General features: G+C 39.6%; 1 protein-coding gene across 1 annotated transcript in view; it reads right to left on the reverse strand.

The window, feature by feature from the left end:
• LOC117282028 (adenylate cyclase type 3) overlaps positions 1-27,244 on the reverse strand; it is a 295,000-nt gene that overhangs the window by 45,292 nt on the left and 222,464 nt on the right. The window contains exon 6 of the mRNA XM_033754352.1: positions 6,194-6,352. Coding sequence (XP_033610243.1) covers positions 6,194-6,352 — 159 coding nt within the window. The remainder of the gene's footprint in view (positions 1-6,193; positions 6,353-27,244) is intronic.

A 27,244-nucleotide genomic window follows, 5' to 3' on the forward strand; every position in this document is an offset into this window, starting at 1 on the left:
TTCTCTTTCTGTGCCCTAGTGGTCAGAGTTCCTGCCTACATATCCAGAAGTCCCGGGTCCCATTCCCGTCGCTACCAGATTTTTTGAGAAGTAGTGGGTCTGGAAAGGGGTCCACTGAGCCTCTTGAGGATAATTGAGGAGCTATTTCAAGGAAATAGCGGCTCCGGTCTAGAAAACCGAGATTAAAGGCAGTGGGGATTCGTTGCACTGACCACGCGACACATTCTATCCGCAAAAGTTGGCACTAACTTGGCCGACAAGCGGCTGTCGCTCGGTCGGTATAGTTCGCTCGAGGACTAAAGACCACGGAGATTGTGTATAACACTCGGAATTGCTGGGATTTTAGACTTTGTCTACTGTCCGATATTCTAAAGAACACTAAAGAAAACAACGGCTCGGAAACTGAATCTGTTTCTGCCCTCAGGCGAGGGAGTGGGAGATACACTCAAGTCTCGATTATCCGGGGGCGGACAAACCGGTTTGCGGCTTAACCGGAGCTACCGGATCTTTTTTGAGGCTTATATGTTGCTTGATATTCATTCACTTTTGTTTCACATGGTGAGTTGTAACACTATTTTCGCGCTAGTGTGAACCGAGCTCTACATTTTTGGTCCCGTTACGCTAACACAATGTTCTAGGTTAGGGATGAAAGAATTCAAGGATTTGTAGAAAGTTTCAAGGACAGATACACCGCCCCAGTTAGTCTCTTTGTATCGATCTTCAAGTGCATTAGCAAAATGTCAGGGTGTAAAAGGAAGCGCGTTGTGTTAAGTATTCAACAGAAACTTGAAATTATCAATCAGTTGGGAAAAAGAGGTGTAGTTAAACAATTAGCAATGCAATACGGTATTGGAGAACAAACTGTTCGTGATTTGAAAAGACAAAAGAATCAATTAATTTCCTTTGCTTCGTCTTCTAGTTCAAGCGGAATGAAGAAGAAAAAAAACATGAAAAAATCAACATATGATGATCTCGACAAAGCAATGCTGATCTGGTTTAATCAACTAAGGGCGCAAGGAACAACACTANGGACGCTGCTGCTAGTAAGAAAATATCACATGGCGCTGCTCTTAATCATTTGGAATCCTTACTAGACTATCTTGAGAGTGAAGAGAACAGTTTATTAAGTGACAAGCTAACATTACATAGGCTTCGTACTGATATCCGTAAAAAGGAAAATGCCACGAAAAAGCAAACGACAATATATTTTTTTTAAGTGTTAAGTGTGAATTTTCGTAAAAAATGTTGGATGTTGTTGAACACTGTGGTTGAAATAACTAATTCATACTTCAGTGTAATGTAAAAAAAGTATTAAATAGGCCATGAGATGACATATAAATGAGGTTGAATAAATTTAAATACAGGTAGGCCTATAGTATTACGAAGGTACACTATTAGAGTACTACTTTTAATAAAATTTGTCTTAACCGGTTTTTCGATTAATCGTGATTTCAATCCCCACCATTATCCTGGATAATCGAGAGTTCAGTGTATGTCCATAAAAAGCAGTTTTTGGAAAACTAGGTTTCAAGTTAAGGAAACTGCTACAGTTTAATTGTGTCTTAGAGCAGAACACAATTTAAGATCTTGACACTTACAAATAAGGTAAACCAATGGAAGAATGTGGACACAGCATAACACAATATGGAGAAGCAGAAGTGTATGTTAAATTGGAGATAAACACTCCAGTACTCAGGCGATAAAATATCGAAAATATTTTCAGTGGAAACGCGGAATAATGTGAAGCAGTTGGGTAGTGTTATGCACAGTAAGCAGGGGTGTATCGAAACTAATAACTGATAAAATTACTTCATATTTCAAGATTACTGTGTGGGATGCTGATTCTGGTGCTAGCAGAAACAACCACTTAAATTTCTCTAACAGATACTTATTGTTGTTAGAAGAAGAGCAGACAAGCAGAGTGTACGGTAACCGGTGAGCACAACTCTAAGCCAGGTTGCGCCTGATGAATGCCGGCGAAGCAGGCAGTAGGGAGGAAACGCAAATGTTGTAGCAAAATTTCGCTTGATCTGATTAAGTGAGAGACAGATTGAATGAATAACTAAGAAACAAACCAATTCCATAAGATGGAGTCCATAATTAGAAGTCAATAGTCCCTGAACGTGTCCTGCAGTTTCTTGCCTTTTATGGAAACTGACGGTCCAATGTCATATTCACAAGAGCGCGTCACCGGACCCAATCTTGAGCACGGGGAGTGAGACAATACCGAGTTTATTCATGATCCACTTCAGTATTGTGGGCCTGCTTATTCTAGGTTTCTTCCCTATGAATGTTCTGTCTAAATTTGTTCAAACAATTATATCCCTTCTTATTTCACAATTACAGTCAGTGGTGTTCAGTTCATTTTGTCTAGAGTCATCATAATTGTACGTCATTCTCAAAGTGACATTCGGAAATTCTACTCCCTGATATCTGTTCGCCAAATTTTTCATGCAAGCGAATCATATACTTGATTTCTGTAAGATTCCTAAGGGTTTTATGTAGAATGTATTTTACCAAGTTTGAATTCTTTACTTTATATTTTATGAGCTTATATGCTGTCTGATTATGAACGTATTTCTACCAAACAAATTATTTTAGAAACAGCAAAATTTCAGCTACAAGATAATGCATAATAATGAATTTTAAAAAATCTGTGAAACTGCTTATTGTACAACCGGATAATAACATTTATGGTTTTACGTACAATAGGCTTTGAAGTCCGTTAGTATGGACAGAAATCAAGCTGATCTGCTGTCATTGAGATATTCTTATCTAATTTCATGCAAACATGTAGTAGGCTTTCAGCGGGTGGTAAGGCTAAAAATAAAATCTTGTCCATTAAAGTTTTGCGAAGATTCCCTATATAAAGTTTCACCAAAACATTTTTAAACCGCAGGCCTACATGGATATGTTTGTTTGTGAACTTATTTCACATAAGATTGTTTATAGAGAGCTGTAGTTGTAAATTGGAATTGCACTAGAAGTTCGGCGACAGTGTTCCTTGTCGAATTTTTAAGAAGTTATCCAAAGGCTTAATTGCTGATACCATGTAGCAAGGAGACAGACAAACAGAGATGACCTCCACGTAAAGCATCTTTTTAAACTTTCAAAGAACGCTTAAAAACAAACTTGTTCGCTATAAAGAGTTTACTCATCTGTGCATTTCGTCTGTTGGTCATCCACCTGAAGGAGAAAGGAGAGATACTCATCTCTATGCCCCGTGGCTTTCCTCTCTTGAAATCGAGAAAGTAAATAGAGGGAGATAATCCAGTTTCTCAAATATTCGATAGACTCGGGCTCTTTTCTCAGAAATGAATTGCTAGAAAAGCTTTTTACCTTGAATAATTCACGTCTTTCCCCTTGAAAGATTAATTTTTTCTGTCACAAATTTTGTTGGTACTTTATGAAGTTTGGAGAATTCATAGCGTCCAATAAATTCAATCGCTTATATAAGAGAAATGGAAGCGAGGGAACTTTTTAGTTCACTTCCTTATATAACTAATCACCGAGTATGGAATAAGATATAAAAGTTGTTTTTCATGAAGCGCTGTACTCCATTTCATATAGAGTCAGTACTGACAGCGTCTGGAGTTATGTATACAGTTTAAACATACATTTAGGAAGTTTCTACTTGAATAAGAAGCATTTTATATCCAGTCTGAGCGTTAGCGTCTGGAGTTGTGTATACAGTTGAAAAATACATTTAGGAAATACCTGTTTGAATGAGAACCGTTCCACATATAGCATATGTGTTAGGGTATGCGATTGTTTACAAGTTGGGAAATATACATTCATGGCATTTCTATTTGAATGTGGATCATGTCATATACAGTCAGCACGTAAGCGCGCGTCGTTGCTGACGCAATTGAGAAATACGCTCATTAAGTTGCTACTTGAGTATCGACCATATTGTATTTCTTCCTGTACTTCAGCGTCTGGAGTTGTGTATACAGTTGAAAAATAAATTTAGGAAAGTCCTGTTTGAATATTAACCATTTGATATGCAGTCAGTAAGTTGGTATATGGAATTGCTTGTTCACTTGAAAAATACATTTCGGAATTTCCCGTTCGAATATAAATAATTTCTTATACGATGGGGTACCCAAAAGAAACCGAACTAATTTTTTTTGTGGGCAGAGCTTTTGTAGTACCGCGTTTTGCCGCTATGAGCGCATAGAGCTAACATTCCTGAGTCGATAAGCCGACTACTGTTGCTTCAGAAGATAAGGACTAGTTTCGGCAGAGTTTATAGTGACAACTGTTTTATGTGCTCATCGTTTTGCAATGGCCCAAACACATGAAAATGTTGAAAAAATTCGTGAAATCATCAAGGAAGATCGACGACGGACCATTGAAGAAATTGTGGAGCTGTCGGGAGTGACTTGGAGCTCAGTTCAGCGAATTTTGACAGAAGATTTGGGAATGAAAAGGGTGGCTGCGAAATTCGTGCCACGACTGCTGACTGCTGAACAAAAACAAGGTCGCGTGGAAGCATGCTGTGCTTTGAAAGAAGAGTCCCGAAATGATCAAAACTTTTTTTCAGCGTTTTGCTGATGTTGCTGAGGTGAAGGAAAAAAACGACGGAGGCGCTGTGAAGCATCTCAAAAATGAATTTAGACATTGTTTTGAAAAATGGAATAAAAGACTAGACAAGTGTATTAGTGTAAGTGGAGAGTACTTTGAAGGGGATTGAAGGTTTGTGCTTAAAATTTGAATAAATAAGTTAAAAAAAATAAGTTCGATTTCTTTTGGGTACCCCCTCGTACAATCACTACTTTAGCGTTCGGGGTTACTTACGGAATTTAGTAACATGTACATTCGCTCTTTGAGTTGCTTACATAATTTAGAAGTACAATTATGGTTTTGGTACTTGAATATTTACTGTTTCAACGTACAATCTGTACATTTCTCTGGAATTGTTCAGATATCTCAGAAATCTATTTAGAAAGTACCGACTTGAATGTAGGACAAGATTTAACTTCTGTACTGTCGGTTTTCTGAAAACGTATCGTCATTTTCACGAATTTGCACGGTTTCATTCCCGTAACCCGTATTTCTGCTGAAACGCTTTCCGTGTGTTCTTAAATTAATCAATATTATCGTCACCATAATCATCGATTCATTTGTTTCATTTCAAGATTTTTTTTAACGCAACTATGAAACATTTCAAAACTTTTTTTATTTTAATATTTGTAAAACATAACTCTGTGGAGATGTTAAATCTGGTACATCCACCTAACTCACTGAGATCCAAGGTATCTTTCTTTTGTGTTGTTAAAATGATAGTATTTTCTTCGGATAAGGGCTTTACATATCCTTCCAAAATGCTTTATCCACCATTTGTTATTCTCTTATGCTTATATTAGTCTTGATCATAATTGATTAGATCTTTTGGAATGTTTCGGCTCCAGTCTAGTTCTCATTTCCCCTCGGTTTGGACTTTAACAATTCTTCTACACATCGTAGTATTCCCATCTTTAATATAAATAATCCAGTTGTTGCCTGTATCTGCCGACTTAACCAACTTAGCTGCTTCAACATATCTCAGGACCCTCCTCTCGGAAGTTATCTTTTTTGTTATTTTCTCTCACCACCAACATTTTACATTAACATAAACTGACAGAAACAGCCGTTGTTTTATGAAATTATATTTTTTATGTTCTTTAGAGTTTCTTTAAAGTTCTTTTAAGATAAGACACATATAGTCGAACTTGTGTATCTTATTGCTGATCTCATATTCATTACAATAGTTGACAGCCTGTGTAATGAAGGCTATAGCCTCCTTCTAGAATTCCTTGTCCTTTAACAATATTTGATAAGACTTCTGAACTAATATTATAACAGAAATAACGAATTTTACCATAAAATAGCGTATTATTTCACATTCATTCTTCTAGTGATGTAGTAGTAACCTGTTTTTCATTTAGTCATGTAGCGCAGTGAATTGATTAGCAGTCTCCTGCGTCATAAATTTAATTTTTAACCTAGTGTAAAAAATTTTCTTTGTCTTACACAGCTCCTAGAATAGTATCTAAACAATACGTCACAACCGATTCTTTCCTCATCCTTTCCAATCCATCATTCATGAATCATCCTACTGTTCGAGACAAAATAACTAAATGTTTGAGAATCCAGGATTGAGTAAAGCAAGAGCAAGGAACTTATATCAGAGTAACGTACGTGGGCTTACCCAGGCAAGCCGCTGCTCTCCATTTTGTTGGCCAGTTCCACGTCCTTGGAGTACACATCGAACTGCCATTGTCGCTGCCCCAGCACCCCTGCCAGCACTGCACCCGTGTGGATACCCACTCGCATGTCCACCGGCGAGTTGGTCTTCTGCTGCACGTATCTGTGTGGAGACGTAATGAGCTTAGTTACGGCGTGTACTGTTTGTCACAAGCGACTGCTCTTAATGCCACAGCGAACATATATATTCATTAGTGGAACTCCCTTTATATCGACCTACTGAAACCGGGTGTACTTGTGTTACAGCATCGGAGTAAACCCAAGGCAGAGCAGTGGGATTTGTCCTTGGATTCATGTGTGTCATGAAGAAAATCCAGATAACATTGTGTAGAATAAAGTAAGACGTTGGTGCGTAGAAAGTGAGAACCGAAAATTGTTGTCGAGTGTGTATCATTTTCGTTTCTAGTCGGAAGATCCCGGTTGTAAATCTCGGACAAAAGATCAGCTATCCTAATTGTTTTTTCTTAACTTTCCTCAGTCCCTACACCCAGAGCTTAAAATTAGACCACGATCGCGTCCTGCCAGAATATTCATCATTCTTTTTTTTTTTCAATACTCATCTGTTGTCCTTTGACGCTATATAATTCGAGCTGCTGATAGCGTCTTTAAATATGAACTAAAATATAAAGTTAAACTTTCGATGTTTATTTTTCAGGGCCGTATGAACTGGGAAATCTTCGTTAGCAGTGAAAATGAAATGAGACATTTCCTAATTGAGAATTTATGTTGTTATAAAACAGAAATATCTGTGAACATTGCCATCTTCTGGAATATTCTCTCTCTCTCTGTGGCGCTACAGCCCCAATTTGGGCCTAGGCCTACCTCCATGAAACTCTCCGCTTCACTTCGGTTTACTAGATCTTACACATGCGGTAGGACTCCTTGGGCGAGTGATCAGCTCGTCGCAAGGTCTCTACCTGTAGACAAACACAGAAAAACACACACAAACATCCATGCCCTGAGTGGGATTCGAACCCACGATCCCGGCTTCCGAGCGAGTGAAGACAGTGCATGCCTTAGACCGCTCGGCTACCGTGACCGGCATCTTCTGGGCTATAGAGCCGTATAATCCGTATGTGAACCGACATTTCGGGGGAACGTATCAGATCCATCTTCATAGCCATTCTATCTAACTACCTGTTGTCGTCGGTTTCTTGCTGGGCTGCGTTACGATCCTGAAAATGGAGTGATACTTCCCCGAGACGACGGTTCACATATGGACTACACGGCTCTATATCCCAGAAGATGAAACGCGTTTAGATTCGCCCTGCACCCCAAGAATAGGAGTATTTGTAGACTGACGGACTGGTATCCTTACAGAAAAGAACAGTTGTTATGAAACTTTCCAACTGAGACTTCTGGCTGTCTTTCTCTTTGGCTCAGAAGCTTCTGCAGTTCTTGAGAAGCGTTTACAGTTATTTCTAATACAGCCTCAAGTCGATTTCTTCTTGTATCCCACTGGAAAATACTCATAAAAATCCAATCTCAGTGCTGACCGGTTATTCTACCATAACGTAGTTTGTGAATTAACGTGTTTGTTGCATTCGGCACCGTGTAGATTGAAGTTCCTCCTTTCAATGGGGGCTCGAATTTTTTCTTGCAGTGATTGGATATATGATGCAAAACAGATGGAAAATTCAGTAGATTCAGAGATCCAATAGCTCTGAAAGACATACAAATTGTTGGAGTAATTTTTCTTATAATTTTACTAACATAATTAGCAAGGAAATAAAATTATGTACTGCATTCGTACCTGGTTCTTTTAAGTAAGTGAATTTATTCTTTGTTGGCCGGTTTCGATTGTTCCCTAGCCCATTTGGACAGAAGAGATCCTTAATTCTTTGTTAATGAAATAGTCGATAACCACAATCTTAAATTTGTTTCTGTCGTTTCCCATGAAATTCTGTCATCAAAAATCATTTAAAATAATTTAAAAACCTCAAGCGTGAATAGACAGGAAATTGATGTACGAACGAAACATTCATAAGTAAGAAGCAAACACTGAAGAATAGAAAGAAACACAAACATGGGTGAAATTAGAGTGCTTTGTAGTTATTAGTGCATTAGAAACTTTTAGAATATTAGTATTTTATATATGTAAATAAATGGAAGACCGGTCACGGTAGCCAAGCGGTCTAAGGCATGTACTGTTTTCGCTCGCTTGGAAACCGGGATCGTGGGTTCGAATCCTACTCAGGACATGGATTTTTAGTTTGTGTGTGTGTGTGTGTGCGTTTTTCTGTGTTTGTGTACAGGTAGAGGCCTTGCGACGAGCTGATCACCCGCCCAAGGAATCCTACCGAATGTGTAAGATCAAGAAAAACCGAAGTGAACGGAGAAGTTCTTGGAGGCAGGCCTAGGCCCACTGGGGATGTAGTGCCAAGAAAAAAAATAAATGGAAGAATTGCCTCACAGTTATTAGAGAAGGTTAATTTATAATTCCTAGTCAACTAAACATAACATTTACTTTCTTATAACACAACATAATCTGTGTCATTCCACCATTAAGCACAGATGTACATACGTGTACGTATATAATTTTTCATGTTAAAATGAGATTTTGTGACATGTAGACCCATTTGTAGGAAACGAGTTGACGAACACGTTTCCAGGGATATGAAAACGGAAGGAGACTTTTGGAAGCCAGCTCGTTGCTGAGGAGTCAACAGTCGGGTTCATGTATATGACCAAGCAACAAAGAGTTTTAGGATGCTGCTGCGCTATATAAACGGTCTTTCAGAAAAGAACAGTTGATTCGTAAATCAGAAGTCATTCGTAAAGTATTTTCTATTGTTAGTGGGGTGGGACCAAGTCCCTTGTACTGATGCCACTTCTGTCTTATCGTACCAGTCCCAGATGATAGGTAAGGGTGATTGTGGAGCAATTGGTGGAATGAAGATTGGCAGGGGAAACCGAAGTGTTCGGAGAAAACCTGCCCCAGGGCCACTTTGTCCAACTACAAGTCCCACTTGAACAGACCCGGGATCGAACCCGGGCCGCCGAGGTGGGAAATCAACGACTAACCTCTTGAGCTATGGCGCGTAGGCAATCATTTATTGTGAGCTGTTATAATTGATTATGATTAAGAAATATTGTAAAATAAGACGTCAATAAATCTAATCATCCAATCCAGAATCTTTATTATTAGGCACGCAGCCATAAAGAAGTGGCAGTATTTATAGACGTCTACACAATTCATGTAAAAATACTGACATATGCTATTTACATTAAAATGTTAACATGACATATTTCGACCCTTATTTGGTCATCATCAGGTGTATCACTAGTGTTTTAGTGCTGAATTTTGTTTAATAAGAATCCTTTTTTTTTTAATTTGACCATATGATGCGTAACAAAACCTCTGGTTATTTGCTCTTCATCTTAAGCGATATTGGTACTAATTACAGTTACTTAAAATTAATTTAAATTAATTAAATTATATGTTAAAATTACCATACAAATTAATGCGAATTATCTATATGGCTATTCTACTAACTATAGCAGTTATCTTGGTCTCGGTCCTTCCGAAGTGGACTTGATGGTATCAATTTCTTGCACGTTTGTATGCGTCACTCCTTATTGGTGCCACATCGGGGTGTGTTAGTAAGTACTGACTTTGTAACGTTGACTTACGTGGAGAGTATCAGTCATTAAAGTTATAAAGCCAGCTTGCGCTACCGATGAACAGACCCTTCGCATTTGATCCGTAGTTTAAACGAATAATGTTTAGCTTCAGTCAGATCACTGAGGCACGCAGCTGCTGTGCAAGTGGAGCTCTGCAGACCGACATTATTACATTCCAAATCCTGAAACCGCGAGCAATATCAGAGGAGCTTTGATCCATAATCTGTTGTAACATGCAGAATTTTGGGGCAGCGGCTTAGTCCCCTGTACATGCGATTAATTTAAGGTTCACTGTGTGTCCATCTAGTCAAGTGTAATATAGTCGTGCTTTTTGCTAAGCTTCACATTAAAATATAGCTTGCGATCGATGCCTGTATTATTATGCGTTCTTTTGATGAAATTCATAAAACGAATGTCTTAAGGGAAGATCTGTCTACTAAGATCCGTCCGGATGATACATTTCTCAGTGCCGGTTCAATATAACGGGTGCATAAGGATCAAACCAAGTTTGCCTGGTTTGACGTTCTCACAACTGTAGCTATGAATATATATATATATATCCTGGGATATCATGGTGGGCAGAATGGCGAGAGGCCGATCACAGTGGCCGCGCGATATGAACCGTGAACCACCTTAGCTAGCTCCAACACTGGGAGTTCGAATCCCACTCGAGGCATCAATGTCTGTGTGTGCGTTTATTCTCTTTGTGCTGTTCTGTATGTAGGTAGAAGTCTTGCGACGGACTGATCCCTTGTCAAAGAGTCCTACTGTTTGTGTATAGATTAAGAAACCGAAAAGCGGCGAAGATCCACAAGGGGTGTAGAGCCATAGTCAGGTAGACAGACGCAGATAGATAGAAAGATAGATAGACAGATAGACAGACAGATACGTAGGTCGTACCGAAAGGTCATGCAAGTCAATTTTTTTGCATGCAACGTGGGAATAGCATACGAAAGGGAGTACGGTGGTAGATGGAACCAGCTGTTGTGTTAATCTTGAGTGTCTTGTGACGTCAAGAGCTTGCATCATGTAACCAGTATCACTCCTAACAAAATGGCCGACAATGATATGTCGTTTCGCCAGCATGCTGCCATCGAATTTCTTGTGAAAGAGGAAATCCCTGCTGCAGAAATTCACCAGAGACTTCAGCGTGCTTATGGAAGTGTGTGCATGGGTGCGAGCAGTGTTCGAAGATGGGTGAAACATTTTAAATATGGGAACACAAGCTTCGAGGATGAGCCTCGGAGCGGTCGTCCTCGAACAGCCTCAACTGAACGCAACAAGGAAAGAGTGGATGAGATCACTGAAGATGACAGGCGTGTGACTGTGGACACAATAGCCCGAAAACTTAGAATAGGGCACAGTGCAGTACCGGAGATGATTGAAAGCTTGGGCTATAGAAAAGTTTGTGCTCATTGGGTCCCGCGGTTATTGACCGAAGACCACAAAGGTCAGCGAAAAGCCATCACCTCAGAACTGCTGCAGAGATATTGACACGAAGGCGATGATTTTTTGCTCTGTATTGTGACAGGTGACGAAAGCTGGTTTCACCATTTCGAGCCTGAAACGAAATGGCAGAATATGGAATGGCACCATTTGCATTCTCCATCAAAAAAGATGGCAAATATAGTGCCATCAGCTGCGAAGGTGACGGGCACAGTCTTGTGGGATGCAGAGGGGTTTATTCTGGCCGAGATCTGCATAAAGCAGGCAGCAAGTAGATGATGGTATATGCCAGGATATGTATCTTTCCAAACCAAGTCTGATTAAATTTCTCGGAAGCGGCATGTACATGTCAATAGGTTTGAGCACTTTGAAACAGAAACAAGCTAATGAACTAAAGCATTTAAGGACTATGTGATGTGCTCTAGGAGCGTGAGAAAAATACATAAAATTCTTGACAGAAGACGTTAGTGGAAGAGACAAATTGGGATACGTAGTCATTATATAGGCGCATGGAGCTTGGAGAAAGAGTCAAGAGTGCATTGAACTACATATCCAGTCCTCCACATGTCTTCATGGCGTTGTGCGTTATTAAGGGCAGAACAATTTTCTCGTTATACCTTTGCCTTGGAGAAGTGTGTCATGAATGTGTAAACTAAATTAAACTGGCTCAGGATAGGGTCTGACGGCAGACTTTTGTGTGAACACTGAAATAACGCTTCTGCTCACATCTGAATGAACAGCAGCTGCTAAGCAGATTTTGTACCGTGGAATTACACGTAGTAATTTGTACAGCCAGTTTAACCTGTTCATTTACTTCAGTCTGAAGAGCTCTTTCTCTTGGGATTTTACCGAGCTGCCCAATTACAGACCTGCTTCTAGATACACTGCTTATGTACCTACCTGCTCACGAACAGATATTTTATGCTTTAGAAAAGAACAGTCCACTAATCCCGAATTCTGCCCTTCACTTGATCATGAAACATACTGTAACGTATTTATGGGGTGTGCGTGACTTATAGAATGGTTTCGAATTGGATGATTGGATTTATTACACTTATACATTCGTAACTACAATAGTTATAACACTATCATTATTTACGCACTTTACAGTTCACTGTTATACACATTGGTGTCTTCAGTCTATCACAATCTCCACTATCCGTTTCCTGGCAACGGATTTTAAAACAGGAATTATAACAATCTCCCCGTAACTGCAGCATATATGAAATGTTTTCACGGCCTAATTCCTCTCTTGCCATATCATCTCAATCACCTTCGACTGCTATCTCCAGAGACTATCTCAGTTCTATCTCTCAGCTTCCTGAGATCCTCCTATAGCATCGGGGCGGCCTTCGCAGAAAACATTGCTTCCTCTATTGTTGCGTGTTGATTGGCTGCTGCAAAGATGTATTTACAGCACGTTACATAGTAACGAGGCACGGGCCACAGACAATACCGTTTTTCTATTGTTGCGCGCGTTCACTTCGCAGGCATGTGTTTGCCGAGCCATTGCCTAGCAATGAACTGTTCCGGCTTTCAGGCGTCATGCCGCAATACTATTTAATATAAGAACATTTCACATAAATGTATGACTTAACTGAGTAATATCATACCACTGTATTCCTTGAATGTAGCGTTTTGTATTGTTAACAACCTAATGTGCATATTGGTTGTTTACAAATAAGTTACCCAAGTCCCAGTTGAAGATCGTCATGTAGTTTTTTTAATTCATACCCTTCTTCATAAGGGACTCGGGATAGTTAAGTCGGTAGAACGAAGGCTAGACGGTTAGGATTCAATTACCGGTAGGTGCAAAGGATTTTTCTATACTCCACAGCGTCCAGACCATATCTGGCTTCCACCCAGTTTCCTAATCAATGGGTACTTGGGGCTGTTTCCCCCGGGGATAAAGCAGCCGGGGCGTGAAGCTGACTACTGACCTATATCTAGTACCTAGTTCAAGAGTGGTAGACCTACACTTCCACTCCTCCATACGGCTTTATTGCGGGGTGTTAAAGTAATTAAGCACAAGCTTACATTTTTATAATCTTATGGCAACCGACAGTCAGTGAATGTCATAGTGAAACTCGAATTTCAAGACCTCTCATTAAAACTAGAAGTCACTGAAGTGTTGCTCTTGTATTAACACAGTAGCTAATGAACCTTTAGGTTTCATAAAAAAGAAAATTTTTCCGACCACTTGCAAAAAGTTTTCAAGGGAAAACTCTTCGACTTATCTTATTCGTGCAAGTAAAGATATTCACAGCGTCCATATACTGAGTACAGCAATGTGTCGAAACCAGAAATGTTATGTAACTTTCTACACATATGTAAAATTGAGGTGGAAGGTCGTATCTGTTTGTCCTCGTGTTTCATTACTGATATACCAAACGGATGTCAGCGGAATTTCGTACAGCAGAAAAATGTGGCCTCCGATCTGCTTACGGCTCCAGCTCAAAGCTCCCACTTTCAGAGCAGTCCCTTACTGCAACACTGTACGTACCCCATGTCTGATCAGTTTTCGCTTCCTTTACATACTGTGGTAATCTCCGTTTCGCTACCATAACAATACAAAATGACCCGTGTTGTTTAACATCCTAAATTTCGCTACTAATTCTTTTTTCTTGGAGATAGGATAGCTCAGTTGGTATAGCGACGGACTACTGGCTGGATGACCGGGGCTCGATTACCGGCAAGGAATGTTATTTTTCTCTCATCCACAACGTCCAGATCGACTCTGGGGCCCATCTAACCTCTGTCCAATGGGTCCCTGCGGTTCTTCCCTGGAGATAAAGCGACCAGGATGCGAAGAAGACCGACTTTCATCTAGTGCCGAGGTCAAGAATGGTGGAGTGATGCCTCCACTCCTACATACGTCTTCATGGCTTGATGCTTAATAACTTAAGCACAGGGACGACTCTGCCTTTTACTTCATTCTCCTCCCTTAACTAAGATTATCTTCCTTATCACTTGTTTTAGACATTTATGTTCTGTCCCCAGAGCAATGGGCTTCACATCGTAGCTACACAAAGGTTCTGTGGCAGAGCAACTTGAATTGGAGCTCAGGATTATAAAAATATTACAATTGTAGCCTATAACTGACTGCGGGAACATTAATCGTGTTACTGGTAATGCGTCAGCATATAATAAATGTTAATGATTATTTAAAAAGTAAATTATTATTATATGTTAATGGAATCCTTAATTATGTTAGCTGTAACAACAGTACCAACTAGATTTGCTTACGCTATAGCGTAGTTGTTTGAGGCACTGTGTTACAAGCTGGTAGGTTGCGGGTTCGATTCTCGATGAGGTAATTGGATTTTTCAATTGGCCTAATCCTTCCATCCGCATTACGCCCCTGGTGTAGACTCAGCCTCTAACGGAAATAAGTACCAGGAATCTTTCTGGGGTGTAAAGAGAGGCCGGTGCGTAAGGCTGACAGCCTCAACGCCATATGTGGGCCGGTTGTCTAGCAAATATGGGAGCCTCGACGTCTCACAACCCTATGGGCCTCCACGGCTTGTTACAGGGATGCAGACTGTGATGAAACAGGTGAAACCCAACGATTTAATGTGGGAAGCTGGGTGCGGAGACTTTAGGCCCAGGAGTGTAGTCCTACAAATTAAATTTGCCAGGTCGGTCCGGCACAAAATTCCAGGTTGAAAGACATACGAATAAATCATTGCATGACCATTATCTTACAATATTTTTACACTTTCATATGAATAAATTAACGTCAGTTCATGAAATTCACATACTTAGAGACTGATGCTGATGGAATGTAAACTACAAGAACTTTGCATTTTACGTTAATGTTCTTAAAGGAAGTGCCAGAACGATGTCTCGGCTCTCCCTAAATCACCAGGGCACAACTGTGGGCCACCCTGGACCGACTGAAGTTCTAGTGGAACTACGAGTATATTTGAAGTGGTGTGGTTTAATGTTCTATGTAAAGAACCTAATGACAACCAAATGCATTAATATACACTTTTGCCTAATATTCTATTCGACATCTACTTTGTGTAAGGCTTACATTAAGATCACAGTAGCGGCGCGGTCTAAAGCATGAAATGACTTCGCCCGTTTGAACACTGGGATCGTGGGTTAAAATCCCCCTCGAAACATGAATGTCTGTCCCCGTTTCTTCTGTGTTTGTGTTGTCCTGTGTAGGTAGCGGCCTTGCGACGGGCTGATCCTCCATCAGAGAAATCCTACCCACTCTATAAAGATCAGTAGTACGAGATTAATTCCAATGGAAACAGGCCAGAGGGCTTCATACGAAAAGTAGAAGAGGTTTTAATTACTGAATCATAAAGGTTGTGTAAAAAATAAAGAAATGTGTGTTGGATGCTTCAGTGATACAGGGCGATTCTAAATTATTGCCGGGGGTTCTCTGGCCTACAAACGGAAACTGCGACAGTAACTTAGAATCACTCGGTATTTGAGATAATAAATAAATATAAGAAATTTGTAGATATAAATATTATATCCCTCGTCGCTGACAACTTCCGATTGCTAGTCACAGACATAGCTTAGACAAATGTTTCTGAGACAGATATTACATCCTGAAATCGGTTTTATATATATAAAAACAACACGTAATTCAGTTTGTGGGGCAAGAAGTCAGAATGCCTTGGGGCCGTAGCATATGGCCATTAATATCACTAGAGTGGGTCTTGCAGGTGAAATTTAAATGTAACGTCTTATGCAGACTGTGGGTTCTCTGTCAATTTTTCTATCCAGTTTGTATTACACCTAGCATTAATACGTTGTACTGTAACATGTAGTTGACCAACACGTTTCAGCGGAGATACGATCTTGGAACCAACCCGTCGCTGGGTGTTAAACGTTTCCTGGGTTACGAAAATGAAAGATGTAGATTCTTGGAAACCAACACTTCGCTGTGGAATCAACAGGCATATCCATGTAAACGAACATTCAACAGACATTTCGTAGGGTACCGATACGCTATGTAAGCAGCCGTTCAGATAAAACTAAGTTATTTGCAAAAGAGAAGTCGGTCGCAATAGGAGACATAAACCGGGAGAAGACAGTAGGAGACTAGAAGAGAAGTCGGTCGCAATAGGAGACATAAACCGGGAGAAGACAGTAGGAGACTAAAATAGAAGGTATTTCTAATTCAAGCCAGTAGTAGTTCAGAGCAGAAAAAAGAGAGCTCAAATCAGATAAGAATTGAGCTGAAGAGTTATTGTAATTGATTGTGAATACAAGTGAATGTAAAGAAGATGTCAACAAATCCAATCATCTAATGAAAAACCCGTTATTATAAGTCACGACCATATATATATACACGTGACAGTATTTATTTTAATTGGAATTGCAGAAAATATGTGGAACATAACTTAAATAAACAACTGAAAAGTCTTATCCTCTCTCTTCTTTTGAATATTAACGTCTGACATGCATGCACTGTGTATGTAAATCATCTTGCAGTCCACATAAACCATGACTTAAAAAAAATCCAGCCTGAATTCAAAATAAATACGACTTTTAAAGGTATGTGAAAAAAATAACGCATTTGCATATATATATATATCATCTGGATTGAGCGGGTTGGCTTAGCCGTAACATTCCTCACTCTTATTCTAGAGGTCCTCGGTTTTTATCTTTTTGTGTTTTTTCTCAGTCTCCCCAAACAAATGCTGATTCGATCACGACTGCTTACTTCCAAATCCGTACAGATTTTTCATTCTTCGGCCATCTTACCATTCGGCCCTGTATAACGTGGTTACTGACAGAGTCTAGAAGTAACCACTGGATAACAGATCAGCCAGCGTATCCTATCCGGTATAACACGGGGGAAGAGGCGTTAGATTTCCGTACGAATAAGAGATTTGCCTCTTCGCTACAGCTTTCAGGCTGCCTCTAAGGCTCACACGGCCTACTATTCACTGGGAACAAGGGAAGATTTCCCTGGAATCTGATTCTCAAATAAGTCTAGTGCCGAGGTTACGGACGAGTGGAACTACACTTCGATTCCCTTATGCATCTCCATGGCATTTCACTTAATTAAGCACGAGGACAGCTTTATCTCTGACTGTACATCAAAAAGGCTACAGTGGTCGGTGAGTGTTGGTAGAACTGGGTAGACAATGCATTGGCGCGATGACATCTGCGAATACGTTTGCTAGGAGGATTGAAAAAGCGAAGGGAGGATGGGATTATGGTACATGATATTAGAGTGGGATTATATATCTCTTAATCGGATTATACTTTTACATTATGCATGTAGCAGGCTTACTGGCAGATACCAATATATCCCCACCATTACTATCACAGCATGTACAGTCATTGCCGGAAGCTACAGCGGAACCAAGAAGGGTTAGACGTTCAAGTCTCTTTGTGGTTAATTACATATCTCGTCTTTTGAAACGGGTGTAGTCTCTTTATGTCGATCACTCTGGCTGCACTGTCTAAGGCATGAATTCTCTTAGCTAGCTCAAACACTGGGATCACTCAAGACATGGATGTTTCTTTGAGTTTATTCTGTATTTGTATTGTTCTGTGTGTAGGTAGTGGGCTGATCCCCCGTCCAAGGAGTCCTACCGATTGTGTGAAGGATTACGAATCTGAAAAAGGAGCCAAGGTCCAACGAAGAACAGTAGAACTATAAACAGTCTCTTAACATATTCAGCTTGTATTCATTCCCTTCGATGGAGGCGATATTTACAAGTATTTTTGCATTTTATTTTTATGTTGGGTTAAAGATGTTGATCGTTTAACGCCCCAGAAACTTAATTTTATTTCTTAATGAATAATTACTACAAATACTCAAGCACATTTATATGTATAGTTAAAGTAAATATTTTTCCTAATCATATTCAAGTCTGATGGTATAAATAGCCTTCAGAATAATGATGTCTTACGTAAACTTGGAAACCCCACGGGTTTTATTAAATATATATATTTAATAAAACCCGTGGGGTTTCCAAGTTTACGTAAGACATCATTATTCTGAAGGCTATNAAATAAAAACAGGACAATGGATAACGTCCAAAAAGTCAGTAATTATATGTCTTCCTTCTCTATACCGAAAAAATACTTCAACAGTAAAGGAAAATTTTGTGTTCCATGGTTCAGACCACTTTGAAGGAAATAAAATATTTCCAAGTCTCCATGTCTGTGTCTCTGTGAAACACGAGAGTGTCTTGATAGCTTTCCTTTTTGCATTATTCATTGCTTAATGTCTTCCGTTCATGCTACCAGTGAAAATAATATTTTGAAACTTGAACAAGGAAATCCATTTGCGTAATGGAAGGCGGTCTTACCATCAAGACGAGGTGCAGGTTTCATTTTGCTATTAAAAAATATGAGAGATACAATTTTTATAACGAAGTGTGGAGCATAATTCCTTGTTAGCCCTATACAGTGAGTGACTACGTTTTCACATTGGTTTGTGTCACGCTATTGTGCATTATGGTTAGTAAACACCATTAAATTGAAATATTAAAAAATATTCATTTTGCCAATGCCCTGATATATTTCGGCTCTCAAAAAGTTATCATTATTATTCTAATTAATTCATTCATCAATGGCTTTACATCATTTTTTGGGCCCTGACCTGTCCTTCAGTTTCGTAATCATTTTGAAATAGATGGCAAGTCTCCGTGAATGCGTGATCAGCCCTTCACAAGGCCTCTATCTACACACAAGACAACACAAATACAGAATAAACGCACACACAAATATCCATGCCTTGAGTGGGATTCGAACCAACGATACAAGTGTTCGAGAGAGCGGGAACATTTCATGCCTTAGACTGTCCGGCCACTGCTACTGGTCATTATGTTGCTCAGTTAACCAACATTTTCTGTGCAGTCACTCTAATTTTTTACAGGATTATTCGTTCATCCTAGACACATATTGCCACGATTTAGGGGTGACTGTAGACGGGGTATGGATTGGCGAATAGATTTACTGACCACTTGTACACACGACTCGGAATTACATGTAATTACAGCGCCACCGCTGATCTCTACACTTTACATATCATTACACGCTAAGTCTTCTCCAGCCTGCCGAGTCTCTACCAGTCGTTGCTTGGTAACAGCTCTAAAAAATGGAGATTATTCAGCTTCTGTAATCAGGCCGTTGCCCACTGTCGAACACTCCACAACTGAAGTATAGCGCCATCTCTTCTCGGCCTCTCTTGCAGAACTCAACTGAACTCCTCTGTTCTCGTGTTAACATCTCGGCAAGGATCACATAGAAACACTGTTCTTGTATTGTTTCGTGCTTATTCGTTGCACTTCCAACGTTTACCTAGTTGTTGTCCAGAAACGAGTTGTATAATACCGTCTATTAAGAATATACTGCCCTAGCTGCGTTGCTTAGCGACCGTTGCCCAGCAACGGGTCTACACGGTACCCTATAATACAGCTAATAAAATAAGTATGGTACACTGCACTGATGTATTTTGCTGAAAGCATAAGTTGTAAAGGCATTAGAATTCTTACATTTGCTTATTTCCTGTATTTATGAACCCAACATTTTTATACAACTTTATCGTTTGTACATAATATAAAGAAGAACTGAGAAACTCTCACAATATATAAGTGATAAATATAAGAATTTAATGCCTTCAGAATGAACATTTTTATTTCCTTCCGTGTCCTGTAGTCCGCAAGCGAACTATACCGACCGAGCGACCGCCGCTTGTCAGCGAAGTTAGTGCTAACTTGTGCTGATGTAGGGTGTCACGTGGTCAGCGCAACGAATCCCCACGGCCGTTTATCTCGGTTTTCTAGACTGGAGCCGCTATTTCCTTGAAATAGTTCCTCAATTATCCTCACGGGGCTGAGTGGACCCCGTTCCAGACTCACTACTTCTCAGAAAATCTGGCCGCGCTAGGGAATCGGACCCGGGACCTCTGGACCTGTAGGCAGGAACTCGGACCACTAAAAAACTACAGAGGCGGTCCAATATATTTATTATAATATACAAATACTACATTGTGTCGTACTCTTTTGTTTTAATTTTAATATTCGTTTTGTTATGAATCAACAATATTGTAGGAGTTTGGGTGACTGAAGTAAAAGTATTAGTTAACACAAGATCCTTTATGATACTTCTTTGAGTTTCGAAACATATCGGGCTACGGAACAAATAAATAATACTTGCGGTTTAATTTGATAGTGATTACGGCATTATATTAAATCAGTCAATGTAATTTAAGTACTTATGTCAAATATTTTGCAAAGATAATAAGATGCCTTGGTACTTTCCTGATGACAAAATTAGGTCGAGTTCATCCACACTCACGAGACGGATGCATGAAATTGCAGTCACTAAAACGAATCAGCATGTTTTTAGAACAGTCACATTACTTACAGGTTACAGATTTTCTTCAGAAAATTAATTAAATTCTTTTGTTGTTAATTGTATTTTTATTTTTCACTGTATCGTGTGTGACAGTTCGTGCTATGTTAATGTGAATCAGTACTAATATATGTTACATTTATAGTCACAGTTTTAATGTTGAATATTTACTTTGAAACTCTTCTGTCTGACACAAAAGTTCTTTTCGTTCATCATATTTATTTTTCTCGCCGATTTGTTACATTAATAAAAGAAAAGGTGAAGGTAAAGCTATCCATGTAACAGACCGTGGAGGCCCATAGGGTTGTGAGACGTCGAGGCTCCCACATTTTCTAGACAATCGGCTTACAGATGGCGGTGAGGTTGTCAGCCTTGAGCGCCGGCCGCCCTTTACACCATCCAGGAATATTCCTGGTACTCATTTCTGTTAGAGGCTGAGTCGACCCCAGGACTATAGTGTTGCTGGAAGGATTAGGTCAATTGAAAAAATCCACCTCATCGGGATTCGATCCACGACCTTCCGGCTTGTAGAATAGTGTCTCAACCCAACGCTACCGCGTGCCCCCAATAATAGAATAACTTAGAAATAAATGTTGCATACTCTTTCCAAATGGTTCAGTCTACATATCGAGGATAACAAAAACTATCCATGCATAAATGTAATAGCCAAAAGGCCGTCAATACGTCCTGTACGTCGTGTATAAATGGTAAATACAAAAATTGTCCTCTAAGCGAGGGGAAATATTCTTAATTTGTTTTTATATTCTGAGGCTCGGGTTCAAACCAGTTTCATGTCCCATTGTTTCGCCATAATAAAAGCAGTTGAGCCGTGTTGAGAGTGAGATTATTTTCATAGTATCCATGTTAATGGAACGTGCTCTGAATGTCACAGAACAACATGTGGGTGAGTTCAAGAACCCAGAGAAGTTACGTAAACATCCACCACGTAGAGCAGGATGACTGTAAACTACACGTATATAGTATGAACATAAGTGACACGCTAGGTAGAGAGACTTATTAGTTTAATTAATAAGACTATGATTATCTCTTCCACTATAATAAAAATTATTAAATTCACATGCAGCTTTAGATGAAACTCTAACTGGGCAACACTCAAAACTCTAAGAATGTGACCCTACTACAGAAATAAGTAATGAGTAGGGCCCGGATCTTTATGCGCTAAAAACACTTAAAATATGCGCTAAAAAGCGGGAAAATATGCACCAAAAATAAAACAATATGCACTTAGGAAAAAGGTCACTTTATTCGGACTCACCTATTTACATGTATCATTCACTGCAGAAAGTAGCATCACAACAGGCAACTGGAAGTCTTTCAGTGTTTTCTGGAGACAAACTGCGTCTATTGTCAGTCACAATGAGTTTATAGGCTGAGAATGATCTTTCTACATCAACTGACTTGATTGGACAGTATTTATACACTGGTGCCGAAGGTTCGGAACATTCATCTTGCAAAGATACCCTAATTCCACTCAAGTACTAACTAACTGACTGAATCTTTTTTAGTCCTGGGTTCGAATTCAACACCATTTCTAACTTGCATTTAATCTTCTGTCCAATTTCGCCTGGAGCGGAATTCAGTGAACAAGTTGCTTTCTGAACGAGTTCAAGTGAGTCGTGAAGGAGTGCACCACAAGATTCTAAGCCCTCAGTGGCTTTTGAAACAGTTGAAAAATGTGCATGGATAAAATTCACATCTTGATAAATAGTATCACTTCCAAACACCACTTTTGCTTCACGAACACATGCATTCTCACCTTCAAGTTTTGTAACCACTTCTTTTACTTGATTGAAACTCTCCTGATAAAATGAAACTGCGGATAACCATGTCCCCCACCTAGTTAGGACAGGTTCAGGTGGCAGAGGAACCTGAGGTAGGCAATCTTTGTAGAACTGGACACGAGCTGGTGCTTTCAGAAACAGTTTTTTTTTCCACTTGCAATTAAATCGTTAACAGCTGGAAACTGCTCGTATTTTTCTGCAATACGGTATAATCCGTGAGCTAAATAGGTTACGTGTATAAGATCTGGATAAAATACTTGTAAGGCCTATGCTGCTTTCAACGTATATAAAGCTCCATCTGTAATACAAGCACCTTACAACAATTATTCTCAATTTCAGATGACCATAGTAGCCACAGAGAATCATTTACAAATCTTGCTATTGTGCTATGGTTGGTTTTCTCTAGTATTTTGCAAGCAAGAAGATGAGGGTTGCCGGGTTCGTCTGGATGTAGCTTAACAACTACCAAATTTGCTATGCATCGGCCACATAAATCGGTTGTCTCATCCTTAATTATCCTTAATTTCAAACATATATGCAGAAATATGCTCTTACGATTAGAACATGCAATAACGACCAAAAACCCTCAAAATATGCATTTGCATATTTTCAAAAAATCCGGGCTCTAGAATGAGTACTAAGGCTTCTGTATGTAATGTTATTATACGGTATAAACGAAAATTGAATGTATATATAAAAATTGTTCAATTTAATTTTAGAGTCATATTATAATGAAACACAACCTTAAGGAATGAAACAATTCTGACTACAACTCAGTTTAAATTTAATAAAGATTATATTTGTTTTTTATTTTTTCCTATTTTCTGTAATTACGATTTTGTTGCTGCAGCCGCAATTGACTGCTGAATACGCAATTTTGAAAATGTATTCATGGAATAGAATTTCATTCTATCGAAAACTGTGAGGTATATGGAAAAATTGTGTCTTGCATTAAATTTATATTTAGTTTTTATTTATAATTTTTTTTATGAACAATTTTCTTTTCAATAAATATTCCTATCGTCTTACATGTAACAACATATTAAAGAAAAGTAGTTGCTTTTGTACAATACCACCTGTTTTAAGTTAAAACATTATTCACTACGCCCGCACAATTTATTTGAGATTTTCGTTCAGTTCTCACCTTCAACAGCGATTATTTAGTCCGCAAGCTAACTTTACCGACCGACCGCCGCTTGTCGGCGAAGTTAGCGCCAACCTTAGTGGATAGATGGTGTCTCGTGATCAGCGAAACGAATCCCCACGGCCGTTAATTTCGGTTTCCTAGACCGGAGCCGCTACTTCCTTGAAGTAGCTCCTCAGTTAACCTCACGAGTACTATTTCCCTACACAACATTAATAGACTAGGTTTTGTAAGGAGACTTGGTGTGTTATCTGCGTGTTAGAAATCGAGGTCCTAATTATTGTAGCGTGTACAGCCGCTGCATTTGGCGAATAAACAACGGTCGTTTCTGAGCAAGAATTCGGCAAACATGTTCCCACTGTAATGAATACGCAAGCAACAATAGAAGAACGGCGTTTTCTATGTGGTCCGTGCCAAGAAGTTATAACCAGGATAGTTGGAGAAGTCAGTCAGTTTAGTTCTTCAAGGGAAGCTGAGAAAAGATGGCGCTATAATTCTAGACTTTACATAACTCATCATAATTCTCTAATGTGATTTCTTCCCATTAAATATTTTAACGAATATGTGATACGCATTTCATGTTTCTCACAATATACTACATAGCCTGACCATTATAATTCCCCTAGGTTTATTCTGGCTTACACCACTGAGTGGTGAGGGTATGTCACGTGTACTGGTGATTATAAACGAGCCTTTAGGTTGGTTGATTGGGTTTATTGATATCTTATACACAGAACTCGGGACTACAGACAGTACAGCGCTATCGTTGATGTACACATTTTACAGTCCACCGTTGCACACGCACTAATGTTCTAAGTCATTACTAGCCGTATCCTGGCAACGGATTTATAACCGTCTCACTGTCATTTCAAATCACACATGAAGTCTTATTTTCACAACCTAATTCCCTTCTTGCCATTGTTCTACAACCTCAAGTTCCGAAGATTCGACTGAACTCAGTTCAGTTCCTCTGCTCCCGAGCTCATATACCGATAAGCTGGCGTCTCGAAACTCGACTCGACTCTTCTCAAATGCAACCTTCTTCATAACTACTTTGCACGGGCCATACAGAAAACAAGGTATCTATTGCCGAGAAGACGTGTTTACAGAGCCGTTCCATAGCAACGGAAGTTATTAGATTGTTTCTTGCATATTCGTTGCCGAGGGAATGTACTTACAGAGTCGTTGCCTAGCAGTGAACATATATTCTGACCTCACTATTCCGGCTTTCTGGCGTCATATCACTATATATAAATTTCGAAGATCTGTTGTGTAGTATTCTTTATTTTCCTTTTGGACCAATTTCTTTCTTGTTCATACATTTGATTGAGTGTCATCTTCGCATACCTTCACTTACTGGCTTTCGCTTAGACTGGAAGATCAAATTTTGCAACCTTGTAAAACAACTGGTACAGTTTTATAAATTCAGACTGTGGGCTTGTGGGTTGTGATATATGTAGTATGCTAGTCCAGGCAGATATTACTTTTCCGGTGGAACGTAATTCCTCAAGGGTGATCATGAAGATGGAGCTAGGATTTCCCTCCGAAATAATTACATGTGCTTCTGTCACGTGTCTACATATTATCGTACGTTACTTAATTGCACATTAAACGGAACGGGTTCAGGGGCACAATTTCCTTACGAAGCGGTGACACGTGAACGAATATACGTTTACAGCAGTTCGCGGAAGAATGGTTTCAACAAAAGAGCGTATAACACACAATTCAGGATGTTGTACGACTGATGTGAATGGGCCCATTTAATTCATATGTACGGTTTATATCCACATGGAGCTCGTGAGGTTGCCATGACAACCACGGTAGGAGTTGCTAGTTAGATGGGCTTAACAAGGAGAATCAGGCTAGATCTCTCACTTCAGCCGACCCGGGGACCCGCATTGCGTTCGACCTGCATGAATAAAGAACACATGAGACCAACTTCACCGGGGAGTTCTTGCATAAGCCATCAGCTACCAACTCAGTTACTCCAGCGTGCTCTCTTCTGTTCCAGGGATCCGTGAGAAATCCCACTTGAGTCCAGCAATCCTGACTAAGGATTTTGTGATATCCTACAGCCACTCTACCGTCCTTCTTTATTTTTCAAGGAATCTTTTCAATTTGGTCTACCTCTTCTTACTCAGGACTTCCGTTTTCAGGGATATAACGGGGCTTCGTATGGTGAAAGCCATCCGACGTTTTTCGGGGGATTTTATCATCACTAGGTTTACTGTCAGCGTAGGTGGGTGGACAATATTAGAATGGATCTTAGAGAGATAGGATGGTATGGATTGGATAAATCTGGCTCAGGATAGGGACCAGTGGAGGACTCTTGTGAGCACGGTAATAAACCTACGGGTTCCATAAAATGCTGGAAATTCTTGAGTAGCTGCAGAATTGTCGGCTCCTCCAGAAGGGCTCAGCTCCATGAGTAAGGAAGTAAGGTTTGCTGTCGAGGAGTAAGTAGGCCCTGTTCACTACCTGCCCATGCTGGCATTTTTCTTGGTTGTACATCCTGAAGGTGAAGGTTGTAATTTCTCAGAAACGCTGGTTTATGTCCGCCGCACTACACAGCGTAATATCACAAAAGATAGAAATGGGCACAGTGACCGCTTTGAGAACTCTCCTTTTTCTGTATTTTCATAATTCATCACCACTTTTCTTCAAACACTATCGTCCCACGATGTAGACTTGGAAGCTTTAGTAGTAGTAATGTAGATTATGACGCAGTCATTGAACTAGAAACATCATTTTAGAAATCTGAACTTTTATAAAATTCAACTTCCCACACTTAAAGTTTCTTAAAAAAAAATAAGGTAAATTTGCTCCTGTGCGGTATTATTTAAGCATTACTCCATGAAGATATTTGAGGGAGTGAAAATTTAGTTTCACCATTACCGACCCCAACATTATGGAGAGTGGTTAGCTTCACGTTCGACTTGCTTTATCTCGGGAAAGGAGCTCCCGGTAACCATTGTATAGGAAACTACGTGGGCTGGATACCCTGTCTTGACGCTATGGAGTAGAGGAAATCTTTTTTCCTTACAGGGAATCGATCCCGGCCGTCCAGCCAGTTGCCCATGGCTATACCGACTGAGCGATCCTGGCTCTACTTCAGCATGGCCCTTATCAAAATATCCCTCTAACGAAATGGATATTCTTTTTTTTGGGGAGTTATCTCACTTCATTAGAATGTATCTTGAAGCTTGTAACGGTTTGTGTATTAGATTACTCTCCTACGTGCTTCCTTAATGCTTTATAAGCAATGTAAGACAAGTAGGGAACTTCAATATCTTAATGACACATGAAAGTGCACTGTGAGAAACAGTCACCGAAGTATCCTTCTTTGCCATTAAAGTCGAGGCATAAGAAGATAATGATGTTACATCACATGTTACCAATTATTTAGTGCCTTCGCTTCGCATGATACGATGACTTATAATTATCAGTTAGCTTAAGAATATAAGATTAAGGACTGAATTCATCTGGCTCAGTATATTGTGGCGTATGGATCCGTCCCTAAGAGATGACTCTAAACATCGGCCGTTGCTAGGTAATGGCCGCACGCAACAATAGAGGTGTCATGATACGTGACGCGTACAGCCGTTGCTATGTAGCGCTCACAGAATAAGCGTGTGCG

The sequence above is a fragment of the Cryptotermes secundus genome, unplaced genomic scaffold (genome assembly GCF_002891405.2).
Source record: "Cryptotermes secundus unplaced genomic scaffold, Csec_1.0 scaffold262, whole genome shotgun sequence".
In the NCBI taxonomy this organism is placed as follows: domain Eukaryota; kingdom Metazoa; phylum Arthropoda; class Insecta; order Blattodea; family Kalotermitidae; genus Cryptotermes; species Cryptotermes secundus.